Here is a 26,455-nt window from a genome sequence, read left to right as displayed (position 1 = left end):
AATGCACACTCCAGTTAAACACAACTTACAGAACAAATGCTTGCTATTATATAAGAAAATAAAGAGAAAAACCATGGCAATTTGAATCATAGCAAAACACACTAGAGAACTTGTATAACAGAACAAAGAAAGTTTCTAGCTTAAATATGCAGACTGGGAACATTTTTCCTATGTAGAACAAATGAAGTGGATATTAAAGAGTTTTACTACTTTAATTTTAAATTTTCCATTTTTAATTTATTTGCAACAGTTTCACCAAAACTACACATTAACTGAAATTTTAGCAAAGGATGGACAATAAACAATAAAAAAAATTAATAAGGCTGCAATTAAATTAACCTCTTTCTCAATCATGCAGATGTGCTTTCTGTATCAGGGTAAAGATAAATAGCATTAAGCACTACCTTCAAGCAGCAAAGTGATTCTGCAATTTGGGTGCACCAACAGTTAAAAAATACAGGGGATTTGTAGAGCAAATGCTTTCTTCCAAGTAAGAAAGAACAGTACCTATCAGGCGCAGTGTGGTTTGTGTCAAGGCCAGCATGCCAGAATTGAGGAGCAGGCTCAAGGTATTCGCACCATGCTGCAGTGTCAACATGTTCAGCATGACCAGCAGAAAACGTGCTTGTGGAATAGTTCCAAGACTTGGTCCTGCTGGATTCTCATTTGTAATTGTTTGAAGAGGAACAGGCTGCAGACCTAGTTCAAACATAATATAAATTAAGTCAACTGACATTGGGAACTACAATAGAATAGGTTATAGATTTGTTTGATTGATGGTTTAAATGATTTTTTATTCCCTGCTCGACTTCGAGAACTTAAAAGCAGAAGTTCAAAGAAACTGACTAATCTGTATTATAATGCTAAAATGTTACTAATGAGTAATCAATCACCTGCTGCTGGGAAATCAGCAATATACTTACTTGAACATTGAAGTGGGTTAACAGGGGGTCAAGGTGGGAAGGTTAGAACAACACACAAAAACAAAGTCAAAGTAATTCTCAACATAAACAAATAATTAGGATTTCAACATCCTAATTATTGGGAACTTAAAAAAAAGCAGTAATATTAATGTAAAACAGTTTTCTCCACAGAAAACAGCAACGAGATTCACCTAGTTCTTTAAACTTTGCATTAGCATCTAGCAAGATGTTCCGGACATTCTGAATAGCCCACGCGTACAACTTTCCAAAAGTTACTTCCAGCAGCATTCTGTTAAACGGCGGGATCAGATCGACATCTTTTAGGCAGTCGGTAAGAGGCTCCCTTCAAAGAAAAACAACAAGAAAAATAAGTATTGTTTTCTTATTAAAGAATTCTGGAAGTAAAAGCAACAAGAAGTTTTACCCTATATTGGCTCCTTCTGGAATAAGCCTCTGCCATCCACAGAACATGGCATACTGCACGGATGGGAGCAAAAAATTTTTAGCTGACAATTTCAGAATAGTGTCTATTCCCTCCAGACGAACTTCTGCTCTTTCCAGCTGTCAAAGAGAAAAAACAAACTGTCATACTTATGTAAATTGCTAATAACTGTCATAATTATCTAAGTGGCAATTTTCATTCACGTCACCTGTTTTAATAAACATTTTCTCATTTTTTCTACATCCACCGGCTCTTCTTTTAGTGCAAATTCAACAATGGTGTTAAGGAGGGCAGACTGTGGATACAAGCCTTGAACATTTTGCTTCAGCCATTTGTATTTGTGGACACCTGTAACTGTACTCAGAATTGGCTGCCACTTATCCTGCAAAACAAGAAGATAGTAAGTTAAAACTTTTTAAACAACTTTAAATTACTAAAAATATAAGTTATTTCATGCAAAGCAACTTTCAAATTTAAAATACTGGGGGGACCAGAGGGGGAAACTTTTTAAAAGTAATGAAAAAACTTAGTATTATTTTAACTCATTATCTTTTTTACTACTGCTACATAAAATTTCAAATGCCTTAATGTTCAAAAAAAGAGGAAGTAACACATCACAACATTTTATTTTGAAATGAAGCTCTAAGATTATCTTTAAAAATTAGAGAAGATATCTTCACATATGCTAAATATATAGTACAACCTTGTTTTTAAAAATCATTCCAGGCTTCATTGAAACAACATGTCACAATTACACATACCAAACACCCTTATCAGAAAACTAAATGTCAAGTTATAGCAAACACACTTTAGGTCATTCATTTTTCTCTTGTATTTTTATTGACAACATTGATTCAAAATCTAATATCCTACCTTGGGTGATTTGATCGGTATAGGCTTTTTATCTATAGGTACAGGACTGTGAGGTACCACACAAGATTCTTCTAAATCACTCTCTTCATTTCCTATTTTGGATTCTTCTACATCAGCAGATTCAGATTTTTTTGGCACTGTAAAAAAAAGTATTATTTTTTCATATAGTCTGGTTAGATTTTACAGCATCACATTTTTAGGTTTACATGATAATCTAAGCACACACAATGTTTAAGATCTGTCTGTAATAAAATGGAAATGTATTCTTGATAAACTCTCTGTCCAACTATTACCAAGTTAACTCTATTATTACTTGCAGTATGCTTTAAAGACAAACTCAAAAGCCCTTTGGTGTCTGTTTACCACATTAATTTATTTCCAGAAATAGCATTGTTTGACTACACTTTAATAAAACATGATTTCTAAAAAGATGTCACTTCCAGTTGAATGTTACTAAAACCAATTCAGAGGGTCTGATATTGAAGGATTATTTTTAATACACTGGAACATGAAGAAACACGTCTCAACTAAACCTGACATTTTTGTTTGCCAGTTCTTGCTGTAGGATCTGACACGCAACCACTGGTTTATAAAACGTCCTGAAAAAGCAGCAGAAAGCGAATGGCTTTGATGCTTTGTCTAAGGAGTCTCATATAGCAGCAAACCTTGAAATACGATGGATTTCCATTGTTTTTAAGAGAATGCAACATTAATTCTGCCTTACCTCTTTTTTTCCTTTTTTCTCTAATGATTTTCTGAGCTACCCTTCGCCATCGGGGCAAGGAACTAAGAAGTTTAAATTTGGACATTATAGAGAGATCATTGCAAACTGCAGGACGCAGCTCATTGAATAAGAACCTCAAACGCTCAATGACAGGAGCACAGACTTCCTTGTAAGAACGCCCTTGTTCCTGATGTGTCTACAAAAAATATTGAAAGATTAGTATTGTATAATACACAATAAAATGAACAACATACAACTTTTTAATAAAACACTTCAAATGAAAATTCATCAGCAGCTAAGAGGCTTACCTTAATCAGTGAGCATTTTGCTTGGTAGACAACACGACACACGTCCACTACAGATTTTGGTAGGGTTTTGTGCTTTACCTGGTCAACTCCAAGGGTACCAGGATGAACAAGAGACAGTGCTACATGACCTTAATGAGAAAAGACAATGTTTGAATATGTATTTCTAAAGCCATCCATAGCAGAGTTTAAGCTGGTCAAAACAAATACACCACAAGCCTACCTACCCAAATCTTCATGCTTCAGAAGACAACACAGTAACAGACGTCCCACTTCTTCAACAGGATGCTCAGGAGGGAATGTGATCGGTGTTGTTAAGTGACACTGTTTACAGTACCTCTCTATTTGACACAAAAAGTCCTAAGAAAACACACAACAGCCTCCGTTTAATTTCAGTTTTAAAATACAATGAAAGGACTCAAAATACCACAGGCAGCATTTAAATAACACTGAATCATCTCCACAATCTGAACATTCCTGAGATATAATATGCAGTATGTGCAATTTAACACACAGCAACTACAACCCAATACTATAAATACCCTACATCCTTTCTCAAGAGAAACATGAGTCAAGGAATAAAGCTACTACTACTTTGATGTCTTCATCAGATAGGTTATCTGACACAATTTTTAATTGTCTTCTGATCATGATTCATCATTGTCACTATTCCCAAATACTTATTTAGGGTTTTTTCATGAAGGAGCTGAACTCGGAAAGTTAGAAAACCTGAATGTATTACAGAAGATTGTGAAAAACCGTGTGATTTATGTTGAGCACTATCTCAATTCCAACCATGTCAAACCTCAAGACCCAAAGGGACTTTAAGATAAAGGCATATGTGAACCTGAAACATAAAACATTTTGCATCTTGACAAAAAAAACTCCATCCTAGTTCAACTGGAGGTGAGCAGGATCTCTCAATGCTACTGAAACTTGACATGAGAAGTAATGTATTAACCAATTCTTTTGTAAGAAGATTCAAATTTTTCAGTTCCCCCAGTAAAAAATTCTGAGGAATAATATACTATTATGCCATTAAATGAAATATACACATTTTTCCATTAGTAGTACTCAGCCATTGCTTTCACAAAAAAATAATTCTGAAACAACTTTTTCAGTTGTTTTGCTACCACCTTCGGAGAATTTTCATCACCATTACCACCCTTTAGAAACAGTATTTGTGCACAGAACTACTGAGGGCTTACCTTCACAGTGTGATCCTGAATATTATTATCTGCAATAGCTTGGAGAAAGGGTTGTGAATGGTCACTCAAAGTTAATCGATGTGAATATAGTTTTGATTTATTTGGGGTGGTGTTACCAGGTGAGCTGCAATGGTCTTCATCTTTTTCCTCATTGTAACTGTAATGAATCTGACTAGTTTGCAAGCCTCCAGAAAAGATTGATGACTTCAACCATTCTAAAATAAAGAAAACATGAGTGAATCTTCTGATCAAAGACCAAGCTATCAAGACTCAATTTACTCTAATGAAATGCATTCACAGACTTCAACAACATTTAGGAGCTTTCTCATTTGCTAAAACTTTTTCACAGGGGGAAAAAAGGATTCTGTAACAAAGAAACAATTAACTAACAGGGCAGCCATCATATGTTTAAAGATATAGGGCCTTAGCAAATTTTCTGCTATTAATACTGAATTATATCTTCGATTCACCAAACCAAGACACCCAGTAAGAAACTACCAAATACCTCATGATCCACTCTTAAATAACAACAAATTGGTGAGATAGGAGACTGCATAGCATCATTTTCTATTTTATGTTGCAGACAATGAAATTCTAAATTCAACTGTCAAAATTATCTAATCTCTATTTAAATCTTGTTAAATTACTGGGATGTTGATGAGTGTGGTAGCTAATGCTAAGAATAAAGAACTACAGAAGACATCAAGACTAGAAAAGTGATACATTTTCGGTTAACTTATTTGTCCTTTGTCTTTTTCTTGCAAGCTTTGACAAATATTTATCACTTAATAAAGCTCAAAATGGCACCCTGCTTACTGGCACATTCAATTTCCAGAGGAGAAAGTGGTGTGCTCATTGCTAGGTAGGAAGCGTGCAGTCCGAGGAGAAGACCCAAATTTCGTTCTGTGTCTATCAGAGGCGATGACAAAGTGCTGATATCTGGCGTTGTAATCACTTCCTGGTCAGGCTGCACAAAATAAATAGCAATTGTAAATCAGAGCTGAGCTCCAACAAGAAATCTGACAGCAAAGCAATGCTTAACTTTAATAAGCATTTACTCACTATTAACATTTTTACCTCTATATATTGGCCAACACAGAAGGCATGCATTGATTCCCGTGTGTCCTCAAACTGCAACGCAGCTTCCAAAGCAACAACTGGGTCCTCACCAGCAAACTGAGCTAATGAAACAATGAAGTAGTCAATACAATATCTAAAAATCTGTTAATTCCACGTAGCTTTGAAACAAAAGTAATTTAACTCAAATGAAAATTCTCACCAAGTATGCTACTGCCAGTTAAAGACTGGGTTTGGAAGTCCTTTATATCATACACTTTCCCATCGATCACTGTCCAAAATCCTCCATCTTTGTTGTGGTTCTCTAGATCAGCCTTACGTATAAGTGTCACCTCCTCATTATTTCTGCAACTCTGGCCAGTAAAAAATGAACCTATCCATATAAAACAGAAAAAATAATTTATAAACAGAAAATCAGAAAGTAAGGGGGTTTTTCTGAACATTCTTTTAATAGTTGCTTAATTCAATTCTTCACATCTGTTCAAAAGCTGCTTATTTTTTTTATACACTCAAAAGTATAAGTGGCTTTTAAGTTCCTGTCTACATATTGTGCAATTAAACTGTTTGAATACTGTGTCCTAAGGCACTAACCTTTAATGTCATCTACCATCGTCCAGCTATATGGCCGTTTTGTGTGGAGGTGGAGTAGAACAATCAGTTTGCTGGTAAATCACTGCTCTAATCACTTCTTCCTCCAAATTACTGTAGTTTTATTACTCACTTGCCTGCAAGGTATTTGCTGCATATTTCATTTCAGCTTAAATTCAGATTTTTTTAATATAAAAGAAGCCTTTCTTTTGACCACAGACACAGCTCATATTACAAAGTGCCCTAGGAAAATAATCTTTATTTCAAAGCTTTCATATTACTCATCCTTTGTATTACAGAGAGAATTTAGTATCTAAATGCCTAGATGTACTACTCAGCTTTCCACTGCAACTTTTTGTACTCAAAATGCAACATGATGTGAACTACTTCTTGAAAAAGCAGCATCTGTACTCTGCTTAATGCTACCTCTATATGTAACCTCCTTAATAACGTACTGACAGAAATAAATACTGCCTTATGACTGCCATATAATTTGGTTAATAAAACTTTGTAGTGTGAAGTAGGATTCCCTTCTTGAGAGTAGTTCAAGAACAGCCACCATTTTTATACAGCTACTTTATTAAAAAGCAGTCCATATGCTGCTAAATTCATACCCATTATTCCTGGCCATGCTAAATCCTCATTGTCATCCCTTTCCTTTCCAGGGGCTAAGTGGTTAAATCTGTCTAGATGTTCCAGCAAGCCAGCCAATAGAGGGATAGCACCAGCTTCCTGCATTAATCCAGCATTTTTACTGAGGAGTAGCACTATAGAAACCACCAGTTCTGGAAGAAGAATGCCTAAAATAAAAAACAAAGAGGATACTTACATTTAGTTCAAGTTCTACATTCATTGCACATTGCATTGCAGAAGTAAATCACCATTAATATACTCTGCCTTTGATTAGTCTTGAGTACAAAGCTCTTGCCTTCCTGAATTTTCCCTCCTCCTGTCCCATTAACCAAAGAATTAAACTGATTCCTCCTTAGTCATTTAGAACTTTCTTAAAAGTCTTAAAATTCCATGGAAGGGGAAGAAAAGAGAACAAAAAGTAAAAACCTACCTGTTAAATCTCCATCCACAACAAAAGATACTTCTGCAAAATGCCTATGACTAGTACAAGCAATGCTGGTTGCCACAGGAAGAATATCACTAATGTGTGTGCACAGAAGAGCAGTGTATTTCTTCAGTAAAGAACCAACACCTAAGAGATCAGGACCTGTATAAAAATAAAGGAAGGAAGAGCACAGAAAACCATGACATAGTCATATTTAAGAAACAGACTTCAAAAGCTGACACACTCTTCTGAAATTATGCCACTGGATATTAGCACTTATTTAGAAAAATCACATATTTTTTAGAATTTATAAAAAGTTTATTATCTATCCTAAGTTTATTACCCTATTACCCAACCAAAAAATGATTCACTTACAGAAACAATGTAAATAAACAGTTTTCAAACACTGTTCAGACAGCAACTAGGCTGATAAGTGAGACAAGAAGATAAAACTAAAATAAACTGCTATCCTGTAAAAGCTATTACAGAAATACTTGGGGAGGGGTCAGAGGTTCTTTGCTTTTATCTTTAAAACCACAACTTACTGTATGTATTAGGGACCTGGCCAACACAATCTGCTGGGTAGAGTTTGCTGACAAGCAGACGCTGAAAACGTAGCAACAGGTCCAGAGAAGCAGATCTCTCCTTGCTATAAAGCTCCTGGTCCATGCAGGAAGAAATGCGACGAGCAACGTCTTTTAGTTTGGCTATGGTCTGGGAAGCGATGTTCCTAAGTGGTATAAAAGTATCACTTAAGGGGAGCTCAGAGTGAAGACAGTCCACAGTCCATGGATTAAGCTTTTGCTACAATTTTGCATAAATATGTAAGAAGCCTCTGCAAAGTTTCTATCCAGAACTTTCACTCTTTTGCACTGTAGTGCTCAAAAAAGTCAATGGTTTTGTGCATACATTTTGGTTAACAGGATTTGTAAAATACCTTGAATTTGTGCTTTTTGTCATCACTCACTACAAAACACAATTTGACAATCTTCACTGAGAAGCTGCAGTGAAAACCATGACACTACGTAGCTCAAAAGAGCCTCAGTATTGATTAAATTACATGGTTGCCATCACAATTTAGTGAAAAAGTACAATAAATTTCTTAGTAAACTTGTAATTATTTCCTGCTATACATCCTCTATGTTAAGTACTCCTTCAGCTCCTCTGGCTGATACAAAGCAGCTTTGTTTTCAGCACTCTAAATCGGTCATGCACTCGTAACTCTCAGTCAAGAATTTAAAACTGAGGTTTCTTCCCCGCTGACAGTCTCCTTGAGGCAGTTCTAAATAAATGGGACAAGATACTCAGTTCTAAACAAATTTGTGGTGATTCTCACACTTTGTAAGGACAGTCTTCTAAACATTTGTCCTGTATCGGCCACAAAAACTTTCAGATACTTCTTTCAGAGAAGTATCGAGGTCCATAAAACCAAGGCAATCTTCCTAAAATTGGGTAATTTAGTATAGAACATTGCTCCTTAGCAAACAGCAGAACTACAGCTAAGCTACAAGAATGTTCAATATTTTGAATTCTGAAGAGCTAAAAATGCTAGCAAAAGACTTTATTTACTAACCAAAATTAACCATTGTTTAGCCGACTAGCTCATAGAACATTTAAATACATCTTCTGTATTTAAATACAAAACAATTACCTTAGTAACTGCTGAATTAACTGAACTAATGGTAAACTTTGTTTTCCTGCAGATTCATAGATTCCAGTGTTAATTAGGTCTTTGTCCAATGGAGTTCTGCTCCTGTGAAGTGTTGATGCATTTGCTTCTTGTTCATCAATTTCTTTTTCTTTCTGTGCTTCTTTCTTTGCTTCAATATCCTAAAAAAGTAAATCAAGGTAAAGAAAACACAAGAACTTCCACTATGATTATGAATCATTTTGCTAACAAGCATTCATGGTAATAAGATCAAGTTACTTTTACCTACAGCAAAAATGAAACAATTCCTACCAAACAAAGTGAGTACTGTATATTCCGTAACCACCATATGGGCACACTTTTTTAAAAACAATTATAATGTAAAAAGAAAGGCAAAGTGAGGGATGAAGGTGGTGAAGGTAAAAAAGAGGAAGGCAACTCCACAAAACCATGGTGGACACACGCCAGGAGCTGCTGCACAGCTCACAGTTGAAAGCACATTTACTCTTGTATTTAGAAAAGTAACAAATCCAGTACCCTGCATAAGAATGTGAACTGCAAAGCTGATGAACCATACCTGAATTTCTGCAGTAATAGCAGCGTTCAGTGCAGACTCTAAACCTCCATCAGCCATCAAGCTGCCCACCAAGAGGTCAATCATAAATCTACGCCCTGGGCTGACATTCATTTCATTTCCTGAAACTAAGGATGGAAGAAGTTACCAATGAAGTCAAAATGCAAGGCCCAAACCAAGAAGCTGCAATCTGAGGACTGACCTGCGCTGGGCAGGAGCGCTGAGAGCGCCCTGGCGCGCTCCTCCGCCGTGGGCAGCAGCACAGACCAGCCGCTCTGCAGCACCGCCTGCGCCGCCGACTGCACCGTGTTAAGAACCCCGGCGTTGCTGGCCAACGTTACCACTGTCTGCTTCAAGCTGTTGAGCAGGATACTGCCCAAACCTAAGCCAAGGCATTCTGGATCCACCTGATGACTAATGGAAGCATGAAGCTGAAATAAATATTGGGGGGGGGGGGGGGGGGGAGAAAAAAAGGCAAATTTTAATTAATAAGGGAGATGAACTTGGTAGGGATGATGGGAAGTCACTCCTGGAGCAAGTAAGCAAGTTCATTGACTGAGATACAACTTTCACCTGCAAATCCATAAAATTACAGGGAAATGCTGGCTTGCCTACATCCTGAATTTAAACCAATACTCAAAGATTACAAATGATAGCTTTAACCCTCAAAGATCTGAAGTAAACCTAAAGAATAACCTAAACTGTTTCTGCATCACTACCTCATGCTAGAAAAAACAGCACATTTTCAGTGACTGTCAGACACCAATTAAAGAGATCATTCACTTTTAAATATACTATTTAGAATTTATAAATATGCTCAGAATCCCTAATTATACACTGCTTAATCCATTTATATATTGTTTTTATAGTTCATTCTTAATGAAACTGAGAAGCTGTCAAGGAGAACAAAAAAAACACCACTAGATGCCAAATTCCAAAGAGCATAAAATGACAGTGTAGTTATTTCACTTTCTAAAATCAATACAAGTGCTTTAAGGCACATTAAAGGTCATAGTTTCCATCCAAGCAACTCAGTAAAAACATTCAGTTCAATGACTGCTGAAAGTGTAAGAAATTGAAGGTACCTGAAGTCTTAGAAGATTTAATGTTGCCACAGCCATACACTCCTTTTCCTGAGGAGGGGGCCAGTCAGAGGATCCATCCATTCCCTCAGTCACTTGTCTCAGTAACAGATCCAGCTGCTCAAATGTCATGGGACAAACATCCACCACAAAAGGTACCCGCAAGCCTATTGACCATTCTGAACATGATGACCAAGCAAAACTCTATAAATGGAAACAACACACAAAGTTCCACAGTTAGTTATTTTCTAAATATGACACTGACTACAGATAGGAGTGTAAAGCTAAATCTGCCTTCAAACTGTAATAGGTGATGTGGAAATTATACCAGCACAACTGTCAAAGAGAATGCTCAACTTGCATCCTTGTAAACATACATAATAAATCCATACAGATCCAGAACACTCTTATCATATTTTCCAACGTGTTGTCATACCCAGTCCAGATATCTCACTACTTCTGCTACAGGAAACATTCTGCTGACAATTCCTCAATTGCTGTATCACACAAAACAAAACAGATAAATAGATGCTTCTCAGAATACCCAACAGAGGGAAAATAATCACCACTTTTTTGGCAGAACAACTGTGTAAGATTTATTTTTTCCAAAGCCTTAATTTACTCAGAATAAGGAGGAATACAAAAAGTCATGCAAGCACAGAAAGAAGGACCAGGATTATAATACAGAACACTAACCTCAGTGGGAAGTAAAACCAAAGAACTCAAAACCTACCTGAGCAGGTCCACAGGCAATTCCAACTATGTGCTTTGTGTCTAATCCTGGGAGAGCTGCAGGCTCTGGTTTAGTGATACGCAAAGTATCAAAATGCTGACACTGATCATTGCTTCCCCAGCTGTGCACTTCACTGTCTTCAGTCAGTGCTAAACAATGGGTAGATCCAGCTGCCACATCTATCACTTTCTTTCCTGATAAGAAAGTTAGATATAGGAAATATATCTTTGATACAATTGACAGAAAAATAGCAGAGATAAGGAAAACTATGCTAATTACAACCATGCTTAACTAGGAACATATTATGCATGTCATGAGTCTCATTTCTGTCTCAGTAGTGGATTGGAAGAGTACAGCAAAGCATAAACCAAGAGACAGATAAATACAGACATTTACAAGTTTAAAAAAATTTTTCTACTTTGTGTCCCTTCTACTTAGAAACTGTTTTGGGAAAGAATTTTTTAAAGATTTCCCCATCTATGATGAGAGACTGTAAAATTATTGTCATTTAGATCATCCAACATATATGAGTAACAATTTAAATGAAAGACAGAACCTCAAGTCTTCTCCCAAATGAAGGAAGTAATTTTCTCTCCATTACAAACTAGTCAAAAGTCAAACATAACTTTAATGACATTATTTGTTGCCTGTTAATTTATTCTATTCTCCTGCCTTAATCTAAGCATATATTAAATATATTTAATTGCATGACGATGCAAACATACTTGCTTTAAATAAGCATTTCTGTGAACCTAATAAAAGAAAAGCAGTAAGAATTAAGAGAACACAAGACATGCAGCAATTTAAAGTAGTCATAATATAGTGTCTTTAAGTCTACTAAAATCTTGTAGGTGTAAATGCACCTACAAGTGATGGGAAATGCACATGATTACCTTTTTCAATGCTACCGGCATAAAATATGACAGAGTACATGGTATCATCACTCAAAGCAGAGTTCATTTGTGTCAGGTAAAACGTTCCAACAACTGAAAGAGCCTTGGAATATTTCCCACTCTGACAATTACCTTTCAAGCCTTCCAGCAGTTTGGGATATCGAACGTGCTCTTCTGTCCCATGCCCAAGTCTCTGATTGTCACCCTTCCCCCAGGTGTAGACCTGGCCATCTTTGGTTAAAGCAATAGAAAACTGACTCCCACAGCGTACTTTCACAATGTCCAGATCTTGAAGCTTTTCTATCAACTTGGGAGTTTTGCAACCATCACTGCCTCCTCGTCCCAGTTTTCCATAGTCTCCATCACCCCAAGACCACACCTGGCCTTTAAATCAGGAGAACAAAAACAAAAAAAATAATTGCACTGCTTTTTTCATGTAATAAAGACATCTGTTTTAACGAGTAAGTTCATAATCTGAGATTGTATAACAAGCACAAGTTTTAAGTTGTATTTTAAGAAAAGCAGTTCCAAAATAATTTCTAATCGTTTGTGACAATAAGAAAGAATAGTATCTGAAAAACTGTCATGCTGACAAACCTAAACATAAAAAGTGCAGTATCTAACATTCATTGACAATCTATCAAGGTGTGGAAAGTCCTTCTTAAAAATAAATGAAGCATAGGATTTACTATAAATCAAGCAAGTTAAAAACTGCTTTCTTTAGTTATTTGCAAGAACTCACAAAATTTTTTCCACATCAAATGGCCAAATTTTCTCTTAAACCTATTTTCATTTTCAGTTTATATCACTCAAGCATTTCTCCAAATGAAATCATCACATTTATCATGTTTTTTTGAAATACACTACTAAATCTGTGTCCTGATGTAGGGACTTAGAAACAGTCAAGTCATTCTGCATCTGCAGTAATTAAAATTATAGTTCAAGAACGATAAACTCATGCATGTCCAAATGGAAAGCCTTGTTTTACATTCTGATGCATTTCTGTACTCTGCTTGCATAAGCAGAGTCCCTAAGGAAAGAGAGGAAAGAGATTGATAAAAATCTGGGTTTCCATTTCCTGTATGAGCAAACATTTCAGTTTTTAAATAATGCACATCATATTAACCAGCTGTATTTCAAAGGAGCAACTAGCCTCCAAGAATTATCTGCTTTCTAAGAGATAATTTTGGAGCTTAACCTCACAATGAAATGCAGGTTTCAAATTAGTCTCACCCTAGGCACCTTGGTCAGGAATGTTGGAAAGATGAACTTCCATGCAGTTTCTCTTTGACACTTCCAAAGGGTTAAGAGAATTCCTACTCTGAATTCTGGCTCTTGTGACAACTTGAGATATTTGCACTTACATAGTAACCAATAAAATTTTGACACATGCACATATATGTACTACACATCTACATGAAATATATATACACCATAAACTCAATATATTTACATATTCATAAGGAATGTACTGTATATCTATGCATGAAAATACCTCTGCAAAAGGATAAACAAAATGTATAAATGTACATATTCTTTTCCCCAGAAGGAATTTCAGCTTCAAATTCTTACAGAATTTAAACTGCTAGAATAAGCATATCTGCAGTACAAATATCCTCAGAGTAAAAGAAAGGACAGGTAACCTTACTTAAAATGTTAAGTTTTGTTTTGCTACTAACCATTTTCAGTAACTGCAAGAGTCTGAGCATCTCCACTCCCACACGACACATCAATAACTTTGAGTCCTTTCAGCCCCGTGACCAGCATTGGGATGGTCTGATCTTCACTGGAACCTTCAAAACAAAGTGGTTCTGTGAGAAGCAATACCCAGAAGGCCGGTCAGGTTCTTTTGTTTCTTTTCTGTTGCTTCTTTGCTTTTGGATGTTTTGTTGTGTGACTATAGGGCAGCATTGTTTAGTTTTGTTTTCAGATTTGAGTATCATGACTAAGCTCCCATATGGTTTCTGAGAGATATCCAACAAGGATTTAACCCACAAAATAGTCTTAGCTTCACAAGGAAGGAAACAGAACATTGCAGATTTTTCTTCTCTATCCAATTGAGTATTTCCAGAAAACTCAGGGAATTTAATGGGTTTGAGACAATCCCTCCCATAATTATTTCAATTCACATGAAGTCACATGTTCTCAGATCAGCTTTAGCTGGGATGAAAGATCATTTGCAACAGGCACTAAATTTTTCAACAACTTATTTGAAGATATCAACTAACTCACCATGACCGAGCCTGCCATAGTTTCCTCGTCCCCATGTATACAGCTCTCCCTCGGCAGTAATGGCTGCGCTGTAGGTGCTTCCACATGCAATATGAACAACATGTTTTCCAGCTTGCTTCCCAGATAAAGCAGATATCATCTTAGGTTCCTCCAGAGGGCTATTTAAAGAGAAGGTGACATATTTTACAAAAGGTGATTTGATGAGTAGGTGATAAAAGGCGTGACATACTTGTTAGAATTGCTGCAATTCTACCTGCAAGCCCTATTATTAGTCTGAAGTAACAAAATACAAGCAGAACTACAAGCCAAAATTAAGTTCAAATTGTTCAACAATACACAAACCACTGAAGGAATGTCTAACAACTGCAACCTGTTTCCCATTGAGTTCATGAAATATTTTTTTTAAATATTTGTCTATTGTTAAAAATACTACCTTTAATTACTGTATCTGACAAATCAATTTCATGACACTGATAACCCTTGGGTAGCCTCTCTCTTACCTCCAAGGGGAGGAAGACACATAAAATCTCTAAAATATATGGATGCACAGCCCCTTGGCAATACTGCTGTAGAAGACTGCTTCTATACAAAAGCAGGAGCAGTAATGTCCCAGAAAAAAGGACTAACTGCAACATAACTGCATAAAAAATAATGACCCTTCTCCAACATGTGAGTCAACATTTCAGAGAAAATGCACTCTGGATTTGTAAAACCATTAATAAATAACCTGATAACAGTAGTCACTACTACACTTCCACCTACAAGAACTTCAGAAAGTAGCATAAATAGAGAACTAGGAATATTCCAGAGAAAACACGCAGGGAGAATGCAACTTTTGTTCAGTAACAGAGCAAAATGTCAAATGCTCAACATTGCTTATATACACAACAAAATAATTTTTACTATGAATTCAGAACACTTTCAAATAAATGTTACTATTATTTTTAATACATACACTGTATCCCCATGACCTAGTCTTCCACCATCTCCACAACCCCAAGAGAAAACTTCACCATTTGCTGACAAAGCCAAATAGTGATGCCCATCTGAATGTGCTGCTATCTTCACAATATTTCTGGAAGCTAGACTCTGCACCAGCTGTGGACCCTGTAAACCAAGCAAAAGCAATATGCTTACAAAATCTGCTGACATTTTCCATGACATAACTAGCTACAATTTTCCTATTTCCAGTTTTATCAAAACTTTGCTCTCTAATGAGGTGAAGGCATGAAGCAAAAGTGATCAAATATGACAATGCTTTGAAGTTATTCATTCCCATTCTTATAGGTCTTCAGTACACATGAAAATGGTGTTTATCTTAACATTACAGGATATCTTAGTTTACAAGTATATTTTTGTTTGAGAAACTACACCATTTGGAAACAGTTATATCACTAAAGTAAGATCCATTTCATGTCTTCCACTTTCTGAAATTATCAGGGCCAGCATACCAATAAAAGCAATTATCATAGTATCCATAAGCTCTAGTCTGATACAAATTACAGAAATCATATGCTTTTCACCAAATCAACCCAAGAGACAAACCCCACTATTTCTGAAAGTTCAAATATCACAGTACAGAAGGTCACAAAAAATCAGCATGTCTCCATCTACTCTCCACAGAAATTGTAAATATTTAGAAGAGGAAACTTATTAAGTAATACAGAACAAATTTTTAAAAACATGTAAAAAACTCTCACCAGAGTATCGCTGTTATATGCTTGTGTATAAACTCTTCCATTTCTAGATAATATCAGAAAACGTTTCTCTGCACAAGCAACCTGCACGACACCAAGGTTGGCCAGTCCTTCACACTGAATTGGACCACTCACATTAGCATAGTATTTCCAACCTATTAATCCCCAAGCAATGACCTCTTGCAGTGATCCCTAGGAAATCATAAAATCTGTAAGTACTTAAATTTTGAAATATACAGCTCAATAAAATCCACAGAGCAAATTATTTTTTACAACTTTATATACCAAATGTGTTCAAATCCAAGACCACCATTCTTTCCAATAGTCAATAAAACCAACCTAATTAGAAGATACCTAAATTAAAGACTTGCATGCATCATATTCAGTTCAGTCTGGTATTAAATAAGCAACAAGAGATTCAGAGATTTTTCAGGTTGGAAAATTTCGCATTTACTCTTTTCTCTCTTATTTATTCATTAAGTCAGACCCCAAACATTTATAAAGTCTGGTCTTGAGAACTTATTCTGAGAAATAAGAGCTTAAAATATGGCAGAATTAGCCACAGTGTGGTAAGAAAGAATAGCTCATAAACCATAAAATTGCACTCCAAGGCTCACTCAAAAAGGGCTGATGTAATAAAAGTTACCCAAGTAAGACAAATTTCAGAAGTCAAGATTATGTTGTGAAAATCAGAAAGGAATTTGAAGAATCTTAGGAGCTCTTTTCCTTGCATTCTGAAATTCAGTTATGCTTTTAGGGAAAACATCTTACTGTAGTTGATATTGCAAACAATCACCTTATGAGATGTAGGAGAGCTACACTGTGGAGGCATACATGGAGTGGCAAGGCGGTCTAAATGGGCCATGATCACCACAGCTGTTTGTCTCAGATCAATCGCCAGCTCATTGTCCTGTGGCAAAGTCAAATACCTCAAAAAACTTTCATTTGGACTTAGAGGGTAAGTCAGCAGCTGGAAAAGAGAAAAGAGCCGTCAGAGAAACATTCAAGGGATATCCATGCTACTACACAATAAAGTTTAGACAAGATAACTATCTGCACAAGTGTAAGAGAAAATTAATTAACTCTGCACATCCTTTTTTTCACATTAGAGAAAAATTTGAAACATGAATGTTGGCAAAATAGTCAGATTGTGTATATAATAGAAAGTTACAAGTATAATAAAATTAAGTTTTATCAACTTCAGTAATATTCAAGAAGCATCATAGTTCAATTAATTTTAAACATAAAATAAAAACAACCCAAATATGCAGAAAAGTTCTTTAGCCACATCTAAGTTCATTATCACATCAGCATTAACTACTATACATGATGCTTACCTCTAATCACACTGTGACGTTCTTCCCCCTTCCTCAAGAAACTCAAATGTTCACATGAAAACCAAACAACCATGGTGTATATACACCTTACATAAAAAAACACCACCAACAACTTTATTTGGATAATTTTATGATTATTTTAGTAGGTAAATAAAATCTCATTCCAACCTAATGCCCCTTTTAAACAATCCAAGAAAAAGTACCTGAATCTCTTCCTCAGTATTGGGCATGTCTTTATTACATATTATACTCTGGAATCTTTGTAGCAAAGGTAGAAGGGGTGCACTTGTTCCCTGTGCAGATCGCTCATTATCCGTTTCCCTCGTTCCATTATCCCAAAGTTGAAGCAGCAACATAACTGCAGATAACATTTGGCTGAAAGAGGGAATCAACATTTTCTATTAATAAGCATTCCTAAAACCATTGGGTTAGGTTAGCCACACAATTCAATCTCTACATTTTGAAGTTAAGGTAAATCAGATGTCAGGGCTTTCTGTTTTAAACAGATTATCAAAATATAAAAAATGCATTTTGCAGTCTAGATAGCATTAAGTCTCAATCACCACTGCCTTAGTGAAATGGTGCATATGCTTTGAACCACAATTATTACATTAAACCAAATCCATGAAAGCTGAAGCCTGTCAGCCCTTTCCAACAGTGATGGCTAAAAATCAGAGTGCTCATGCTTCTCACCTTAGTGTACCCCTCTGCACTGCCAGTTCAAGCAATATGGCAAGTGCCAAGTGCTGGTCTTGCAAAGGAATGTTTCCTGGCCCCTTGGTACTGGGAGCTCCATGCACATCTCTATTTAAAAGTCAAACAATATACATTAACTAATAGGAAATAATACACAATTGCTTACCAAAAGCATCTATCCCACAAACCACTAAACTTACAGAAAAATATCAAAGGGGTGATGAAAACAGCCAAGAAAAGCTCACATATTCCATATGACATCAAATTTTAGAGACACAGCTAGGCATTAAGAACACCCCAAGCTTCATTACCTATCTACAGTTCTATCAAATATGCTAAGAGCATGAAAAACATTTTTTTACAGGTGAAATTCAAATATGTTTTATGATATTCACCTTAAGGACATAGTTCCAGTATTGAAAAGACATTTCTAATAACTACTAGGAACTTCTAGTAATTACTATAAAAAGGTAACAACTTGAAGCCCTCTTAAATAACAGGGAAAAGCAAGGCACTGACTGTTCCAAGTCCAAGATAAGTGTATTATCCCTCATGCACAAAAATTTGTATTACTTTACTATACTTGAAGGGCACAATTAAGAGTGCACATATATTACCAAAGCATTCTTCTACAGATATATTTACATTAGTAAAACACAATTATTTTACTAAGTTTTCATGCAGTGATTCAGAATGTTCCAGTTCAGAATTTTCTTAAGCAGCTAAAATCATTAAGTCATGTTTAAAGAGCACCATTTCAATAGTTCATTAATTTTTTGCTTGCTTGTATAAGTACATTACAAAAGGAAGGAAATCTTTCAATTTTTCTAAAAATCAGTATGTTTATACCACCAGCTTCTGAGAGATGTAAGCTTGCTATTTAACAGCTCAAAAAAAGAAACTTACCCAGTCACAACAGACCTTAGGAATTTAGTAGCTCTTTCTACAACTTCCAGCCATACAGAAGATACAGTCCCTTCATCAAAAAGGGATGCCTCTGGTAGAGCTCGCAGTGCATCAAGTGATTCCTGTAACAATTCACTGCACAAGTCTGCATCTTCACCTAAGGAACACAGCAAGAGCAGTTACATTCCACCTTTACAGAATTCAGAAATTGCTGTACACAGTATTTTGTGAAGCTTTTTTTCAACACAAGTTACTTCCTACAGACAAAGTTCTCAATTTTTACATGAACATTTGACTACAAGCTTTTGAAGACATCTCCACCAAAAAAAAAAAAAAAAAGAAATTCAGAAAACACAAATCAGCTGATTTCACTATGCAGCCACTGAGAAAAGAGGAGAACTAGAGCAGACTGGAGTAAGCCCACACCTGCCATCTGACCAAATGGTGCAGACTGAGACAGGCAGGTTTAGTGGCACAGGTCACAGTTCTGCCAACTTCTGCAATTTGACAATAGCTGACAAGAACACCAACAAGGTTCACATACAAAGCTTTTTCTAAGCTGCTACTATCATATAATAAGATAGTGGATTGACATTCTCTGAAGACTAAATCTACCTTTTCTGAAATCTAGTGCTAAAAATACATGCTTTTCATGAAATCCCAACTTACCTTCCTCAGCATAAAGTATCTCAGAAAAACCCAGCATTGATACTGGCCTGGATGGCTTTGATCAACAACAACATCGTTGGGCATAGACTCACATAAGTGCAATTATGCAAATCCATCATTCATAAATTTATAGCTCTATATCAATATTTAACACAGATACACACACTTCAGTAAGTCACATGGCTTCAAATGAAATATATATGCAATATGCTCATAGTATAGAACACAGAACTACCTGATCTCCAGGCTCTACGAAGGAAAGCAAATGCAAATGAAAGTGCTGCTCGGGATCCAACACGTGCAAGTCCCTCCACACCTTTGCCTACAGGTCTTGAGCTAAATGAAATTATATATGAATAGTTTCAATAAATTTGTATTACAATAATATATATTTATGATTATTTTTTATAACATACATTCAATGATTTTATAATTTAGCCATATGCATGCATATGCAATTACACAATTTTTATTTGTAAAGAATCACAGCTGTGCCTTGAGAAACAAAGGTAAACATCAAAATGTCAGCAACCAAAATTCAACTTCAACCACTGCAAAAAAAACAATTCAATGTCCAACATCAAACAGCTTCACAGAGAAAAATATAAACCAGACCAGCACAATGGACTGCCACCAAAAAAATGCCCATAGTTACTCAAAGTGAAATGATGCTTTACTCAAACTACACAAACATAAGGCACTTCATGTACTAATCATTTACTCAGGAAGTCTATCTTTTTAGTCAGTTTGCACTGCATAAACTAAGCTTGCAGACTTCTTAATCCTTAATTATTGATAATTAGTTCCGCCCATTTTGTCATTACTCATCTTTCTATTCAAGTCTCAGTGCTAAAAAACTTCCTTTGCACTTTCCGTACTTGTGTGTGTAAGGAAAAGACATAGCTTCAACTTTTGGTAAAATCCACTGGACTCATTCATTTTTGTTAACTTCTCATACAGACTAACAAATGAATTTAAGTAAGCTCCCCTTTATAGTCAGCAACAAGAGATTCCCCACCACTTCCATCACTGAACCACCAAGTCTAGTTTGTTTTGTTGTAACACTACAATGAAAGTGAACAGCTTAGGACTTTTTCAAGAAATTATGCTTGCATTTTTAGCAATCTGATACATATCAGTGCACTTTTTAATCAGAGCTGAAAAAAAATTTCAAGCGAACAGTCTATTCAGAGGAAGATATCCTTGTCAGAACTCCAATTCTATAATAACTAGTTGTGATATCTACTTACATTCTCCTGTCATATCTGAATCTAAAGAAAATCTAACAAAAATTTCCCTAGCCAAATTGTTTGTTCTGTCAGACAACTACTGAACACTTTATTTAATGCCTTATCTGATAGATTTTTCTATTTTTAGGTCAAGACAGCTATCCAGACATGAAAAGTAATCAGATGATTCCTTACTCAGCTACTTCCCTTGAAACAGTTGCATATAAAATGCATAATTACATAATTTCTCACTCAAACTAAGGAAGACTATGTTCAGCTTTTTTTTGTATTTGTATTAAATAGTTGCATATAAAATGCACAACTACATCATATCTCACCCAAGCTAAAGATCTATGTTCTGCTTTTATGTATTTGTATTTTATAATTTATGTGAGCTGAGCAACTATTTAACTAAGCAACTATTGACAAAAATATGTTGTTATTCAAACAATGTCATTTCCATTAGCACCATTTCTGAAACAGGCTTCTCCATACTTTCTAGATGAGCAGAACAAAAGAAAAACTTGAATAAATGTATACTTATAGCTCGAAGTTTAATATCTACAGCAATGTATTACAATAAAAATCTACTAATACAAACAGAGGCACTATAAAAAAGCACCAGGCAAGAAGGAGGAGTGATGGCAGGCAACACCACTTAATACGGTAAAGCCATCTTAAGAACTAAGAAGTTTCTTAACCATTAATGTTTCACAAGGAGGAATAAATCACATTAAGCCCTCACAAACAGGTTGATAACCTTTCTATGGTTTTTCTAATAGATTAATCTGTTCATGCATTTGTTATTACCTTTTCTTATCCACTGCAGGCAGAGGAACACTACTGCTTTTCCACTTTACTTTTACGTTCTCCTGAAGAACTGCTCTGTTCAAAGCAATGAAATATCGTTCCAGGATAACCAGCCTCTGCTTTAGCCTCATAGCTGAGAGAGCTGTCGTTGCAGTTTGTGTGGCCAGAGTTTGCTGTTCCTTTACTAGTACCTGGAGGCATTCCTTCAGTTCATTCACGTCTGAGAATCAGAGAGAAATACCATTCTATGAACATTCACCTTTGTTATATACAGTATCAAGAAAAATAAAGACAAATTGAAAACTGTAAATCGACCAGAGGTCTGAACCCAGTGGAACTCCCCATTTATAGATTTAATGCATATAAATAAATAAAACAGGTGTTTAGACACAGGTTATCATCAAAACTGGTTTTGTCTAAACATACCTAAAAATCCATATTTCATGTCTGAAATAAAAACACAGAAAATATTTATGCTTTTAAAAAAAACAAGTTAGGTAACTTCTTATGATCATCCAACCTCAAGAGTCAGACTTCTTTTAAGTGCAGGCAAGTCCCCACAAGAATTTGCTTTCATTTTGCACTGATACATATTAAATTTCTCAGAAGTTATGAAACTAAACCCAGAAGCTCTAGGATCATTGCTAAGAGCTGCTATGCTTCTGAAACAAATGTCATAAATTTTAGCTGCTATACTATTAATAAATAAAAGATCTCACTTATGTACCAATGCTAGAATATTAATTCTTCTTTCTCTTCACCACAGCAAGTATACAACAGCCCAAAGTCTTATTAATCTAATAACAGATGATAACAAGCACAGTGTCAAAAACAACAAGAAGAAAGCCACTCAAAAATAAAAATTTGGAAACTCTATATACTCCATAGCTTTAATTCCTAAGACAAACATCAACAATGTACATTCCTAAAGGGGTTATTTTCTGTCCCTTCATTAACAGTCTGATCACTGAGCCACCCCACTCTGCTTTGCACTGCATTATTATACTTGTCCCTAAGCCAACTACATTTGTTGCCTGGCAGCTACACAGAAGTATCTTTGTTTTAATTGACACCTGACTAAGGGTATGAAAAAAAAAAAAAACAAAACACATACATCTGCATATACATAACAACAGCTTGTGAGAAGGACACATTTCAAAATAATTATAAAAAAACCAACCCCAAAACCATACAAAATTAACATTTTTTTTTTAACAAGTGCCTCCAAACTATAGAAATTTAGACACATTTATGGTAGTCTCTCTGGTTAAAGGTTTTATCTAAGGAGGTGTGGGAATCCAGGGAAGTCTGGGACCCTGGCAGGGGGTCAGGAACCCCCCTGTACAGAGCACCAAGAGACACTGTCTCTGATCTCTGTCCATGGAAAAGAGTTTTCAATCTTACAGGATGAATTACAAGCTCTGAGTGTTTGAAATGAGTAATAATTAGTGTGGCACAGGTGCAAAAGCAGAAATTTAGGATTCTAGATAAGGGGTTCAAAGGGGGCAAGATGGAGGAAATTGGGCATGCCTTGTCCTTTTTCTCCTTCTTCATGCCCTCCATGTTTCACTGTAGTGAACCATTTTTCTACTGGTTTAGGTTGGGGACACACTGTTCAACGTAGGTGATAGATATTGGCACACTATTGTAAATATACCACATGTAGTTTCTGGTATATAATGTTTGTAACATCCCACTGAGGGGCAGAGCCCCACACACTGTCCTGCAGGACAGACAGAACATGTTATAGGAAAGCAAGAATAAACAACCTTGAAAACCAGCACAGATTAATTATGACAACTTCTTTGGCAGTGGGGCTGAAAGAGACCTTCTACAATCCCAGGATCATTTAAATATCACAGATTCCGACAAGGAGGTATAAAACCTTTTTAGCAACTGCAGCTGTAAAAAGTACCTCAGTTTTGTCCCACATCTTTCTGTACCCAGGAAAGAATTCAAGCAGCCCTCTCTGCAACTGGATCACATTGCACAGTCACTTATGGTTTGCTGTCAGCCAGCAGCCCAGCCTGCTTTCAACATTGCTACTCACCTTTCACCATTTCATAATGTGTTAGATTCTTTTCTCTAGGCAATTCACATCTTTCCACCTGACTATGAGGGATTTACTTCAATAAGAAAGAACAGATTTAAAAATATTTCCTACAGTCTAGACCTCTCAGATTAAAGTGGCAGCAGCAATTACACACCCTGACTCAAACAACAAAAAATATGACAAAACCAAGAAGAATTTGACAAAAAGCCACACCATGTTTAATTTTAGCCCTACAAATTTTTCTAAACAGTGTAGCACAGAGCAAAAACACAAAAAAAAACTATCTTGCGGAGTACCACAACAGAACATAGTCAATACTGACATCCCAGTTCCATGATTCCTCTAGACAAACCATTCAAAGTCAGGACATTTTTCCTCCCTTCCTGAACACTGAAGTCCCATCACCCTCTAAAATACCACCAGGCTACAACACCAATCTACAAAATGACCATGCTCTCTTCTTCACAAAGACTTTATTTAACACTGTGTGTTTTGACAAATAATTGTATTTTGAATCTTCAATTCCCAAATTATGGTTTTATATCTATAGGAAAAGAAATAGTCAATGAAGAAAAAAGAAGGCCCTTTAACAGTTATGTTTGGGGAAAAGACTGTGTGTTTGGTGCTACAGAAAATAAGCACTGGGTGAGAGAGACAGCAGTCTGTCAAGTAATACAGAGCTACAGCATTCATCCTTCATTCCTGCCCAGGAGGTTACCTAATGGTGGAAACTCTCTAAATTTGCTTGTGACAGTTGAAAACTTTGTTTCAAAACAACACACTTATGAAAAATCCATCATGGGGACTACTAGAAAGAAACAGGACAAGCAGAGACCACCTACTCACCAATCCTCCAGCAATTATTTCACAGGGAACTTTCCCTGAAAATCTGCAACTGCGCACCTTTCAAACCACTTTCAATCAGCCACAATGACATCCAGGTGTTACATAAATTAAGAAAGATATATTTCTTGCCAGCACAATTGCCTTAAGGTTTAGGGTTTGACATGTTTCAATGACCTCAGACCTAGGGGGAGGTTAAGAAAGCTGGGGGAGAAGGATGTGCCTCCACAGTTAAGAGCGGCTACAATTTTAGGAAGGCTTTCTACCAAAATTTAAAAATTCTGCTTGTAAATATTTTATATAAAATTCCTTTAGTATTTTGAGAATGCAAAACAAAGTTAATATACAAAGTGTAGTAAAGGCTGGAACAAGTAATAGTATCCTTATAACTCAGACATCTAAAAACTGAATCAATTACTGTCTTGTTTTATTAAAAGTAACACTATTTTTAAGTGAGATCTATCTATACACTTCCTCACTTTATATCTTCTCTTATTCCACAATAAGTAAATTTATCTTTACAAAAAGTTTAGTTAAGCTTTCAAAAGATTTAAACACATCTGGGAATCAATGCAGTGAAACATAGTTCAATAGACCTTCAAATCTGAGCAATGCTTGTTACAGATGAACTGAACAGTCTAATGAGAGAATAGCTTATTAATAGTAACGATTCAAATTTCATCTGAGAAGGTTACAGGGAACTCTTTAAACAAAACTGTTCATATGTCACTACACCAGCCCTTGATGCTAGCCATCCTTTGCAACGCTATGCTTTGCCTGTTATGCTGTGAAAGGTAGAGACACATTATTTACCTATTCTATACCTGCACAGTAGGAGTTGGAGTCATACCACAACAGTGTAATTTCTCAAAACACCATTACCAGAATACTTGTTAACTGGCAGCTACAGTCAGGTATGTTGCTGGCTGCAATACAGATAGCAAGGATTTTACCCTCTTCTGTTAAAATTTATGACATCTCTCCCTCCTCTCAGCAAACAACACAACTACACATCTTCACTTCCTAATTCCTCCTGCCCAAAGCTCCCTGCATTAGAAGGAAAAACACTGAAATTGTTCAACCCAGCCAATTTCTATTTGACAGAACAGAGTCAAGAAGTGGTGTTATTCAGCTATTTGAACAACACAGGGACAAAACACACAGCTGAAAAGATCAGCTTCTTAAATCATCTCTGACAGGAGCCCTAAGATAGGTAGCATGTCCAAAGGCAGTTTGCTCCTGTTTTAACAGCACAAAGAAACAACTTAACATGATATGTGGTTTCTTAATGCTCATTTCATTAGCTCTTTTAAGGAACACCACACGTTTCTGACAGATAAATTAGGCACCTTGAAAATGCCAATATCAGGCTGCAATGTTTCCAGTTTGACTCACAAACTTTAATAACAGCAAATATAGATGTTACAGTGCAGAGAGATTTCAGACTTGGAAACGCATTTCAAACAGAATTTGGCATGAACCTACTGTTATAATGAGTACACATTCCTGTCACCAGCAGAACTAATGTGTTCTAATTTCCTAGAGAATTTCATATTTTGTCATCTTTTTCCCCTTCCACTACACATTATTTCCACTGGACAAACAGGAGATAGAAGATGCAGTTGGCTTGACTTAACAGTCCCTTCTAATGACCCTTCAAACCTCTAGAATGAGCAAATGCAAAAGTTAGAGGGAAGGACAACAATGCCATCACATAGACATAATTTCCTTCAGAAGCAAAACCAAAATGGGCTTTCAATGTTATTTTATATCAACAAAGAATATAATGCCTAAAGGGCATTTGAACAGGGGAGAAGAAAGCTAAAAGCCAAAAGATGAACAGCATCAGAATTCAC

At 36.0% G+C, this 26,455-nt stretch overlaps 1 protein-coding gene across 4 annotated transcripts in view; it reads right to left on the bottom strand.

Annotated features, from left to right (window-relative positions):
* The window catches only part of HERC2 (HECT and RLD domain containing E3 ubiquitin protein ligase 2), a 103,544-nt gene that overhangs the window by 53,413 nt on the left and 23,676 nt on the right, over nucleotides 1-26,455 (bottom strand). For 3 of the 4 annotated variants that reach the window (XM_077781525.1, XM_077781526.1, XM_031504129.2), the window contains 31 exons: nucleotides 21,704-21,923; nucleotides 19,900-20,000; nucleotides 18,996-19,152; nucleotides 18,087-18,197; nucleotides 17,597-17,768; nucleotides 16,853-17,026; nucleotides 16,060-16,248; nucleotides 15,315-15,466; nucleotides 14,360-14,517; nucleotides 13,807-13,920; nucleotides 12,260-12,511; nucleotides 11,235-11,428; nucleotides 10,505-10,705; nucleotides 9,622-9,850; nucleotides 9,423-9,547; nucleotides 8,849-9,027; nucleotides 7,743-7,927; nucleotides 7,204-7,359; nucleotides 6,755-6,940; nucleotides 5,755-5,925; nucleotides 5,553-5,656; nucleotides 5,292-5,442; nucleotides 4,476-4,690; nucleotides 3,495-3,627; nucleotides 3,271-3,398; nucleotides 2,963-3,158; nucleotides 2,239-2,375; nucleotides 1,574-1,747; nucleotides 1,348-1,484; nucleotides 1,115-1,266; nucleotides 508-699 (listed from right to left, as the gene is read on the bottom strand). In XM_077781525.1, coding sequence (XP_077637651.1) covers nucleotides 508-699; nucleotides 1,115-1,266; nucleotides 1,348-1,484; nucleotides 1,574-1,747; nucleotides 2,239-2,375; nucleotides 2,963-3,158; nucleotides 3,271-3,398; nucleotides 3,495-3,627; nucleotides 4,476-4,690; nucleotides 5,292-5,442; nucleotides 5,553-5,656; nucleotides 5,755-5,925; nucleotides 6,755-6,940; nucleotides 7,204-7,359; nucleotides 7,743-7,927; nucleotides 8,849-9,027; nucleotides 9,423-9,547; nucleotides 9,622-9,850; nucleotides 10,505-10,705; nucleotides 11,235-11,428; nucleotides 12,260-12,511; nucleotides 13,807-13,920; nucleotides 14,360-14,517; nucleotides 15,315-15,466; nucleotides 16,060-16,248; nucleotides 16,853-17,026; nucleotides 17,597-17,768; nucleotides 18,087-18,197; nucleotides 18,996-19,152; nucleotides 19,900-20,000; nucleotides 21,704-21,923 — 5,145 coding nt within the window. The remainder of the gene's footprint in view (nucleotides 1-507; nucleotides 700-1,114; nucleotides 1,267-1,347; nucleotides 1,485-1,573; nucleotides 1,748-2,238; nucleotides 2,376-2,962; nucleotides 3,159-3,270; nucleotides 3,399-3,494; nucleotides 3,628-4,475; nucleotides 4,691-5,291; nucleotides 5,443-5,552; nucleotides 5,657-5,754; nucleotides 5,926-6,754; nucleotides 6,941-7,203; nucleotides 7,360-7,742; nucleotides 7,928-8,848; nucleotides 9,028-9,422; nucleotides 9,548-9,621; nucleotides 9,851-10,504; nucleotides 10,706-11,234; nucleotides 11,429-12,259; nucleotides 12,512-13,806; nucleotides 13,921-14,359; nucleotides 14,518-15,314; nucleotides 15,467-16,059; nucleotides 16,249-16,852; nucleotides 17,027-17,596; nucleotides 17,769-18,086; nucleotides 18,198-18,995; nucleotides 19,153-19,899; nucleotides 20,001-21,703; nucleotides 21,924-26,455) is intronic. The other variant, XM_077781527.1, reaches the window with a different exon arrangement.

This window comes from Lonchura striata, chromosome 2, assembly GCF_046129695.1.
Source record: "Lonchura striata isolate bLonStr1 chromosome 2, bLonStr1.mat, whole genome shotgun sequence".
In the NCBI taxonomy this organism is placed as follows: Eukaryota; Metazoa; Chordata; class Aves; order Passeriformes; family Estrildidae; genus Lonchura; species Lonchura striata.
The sequence above is the reverse complement of the archived record's forward strand: the minus strand, read 5'-3'. Positions and strand labels throughout refer to the sequence as shown.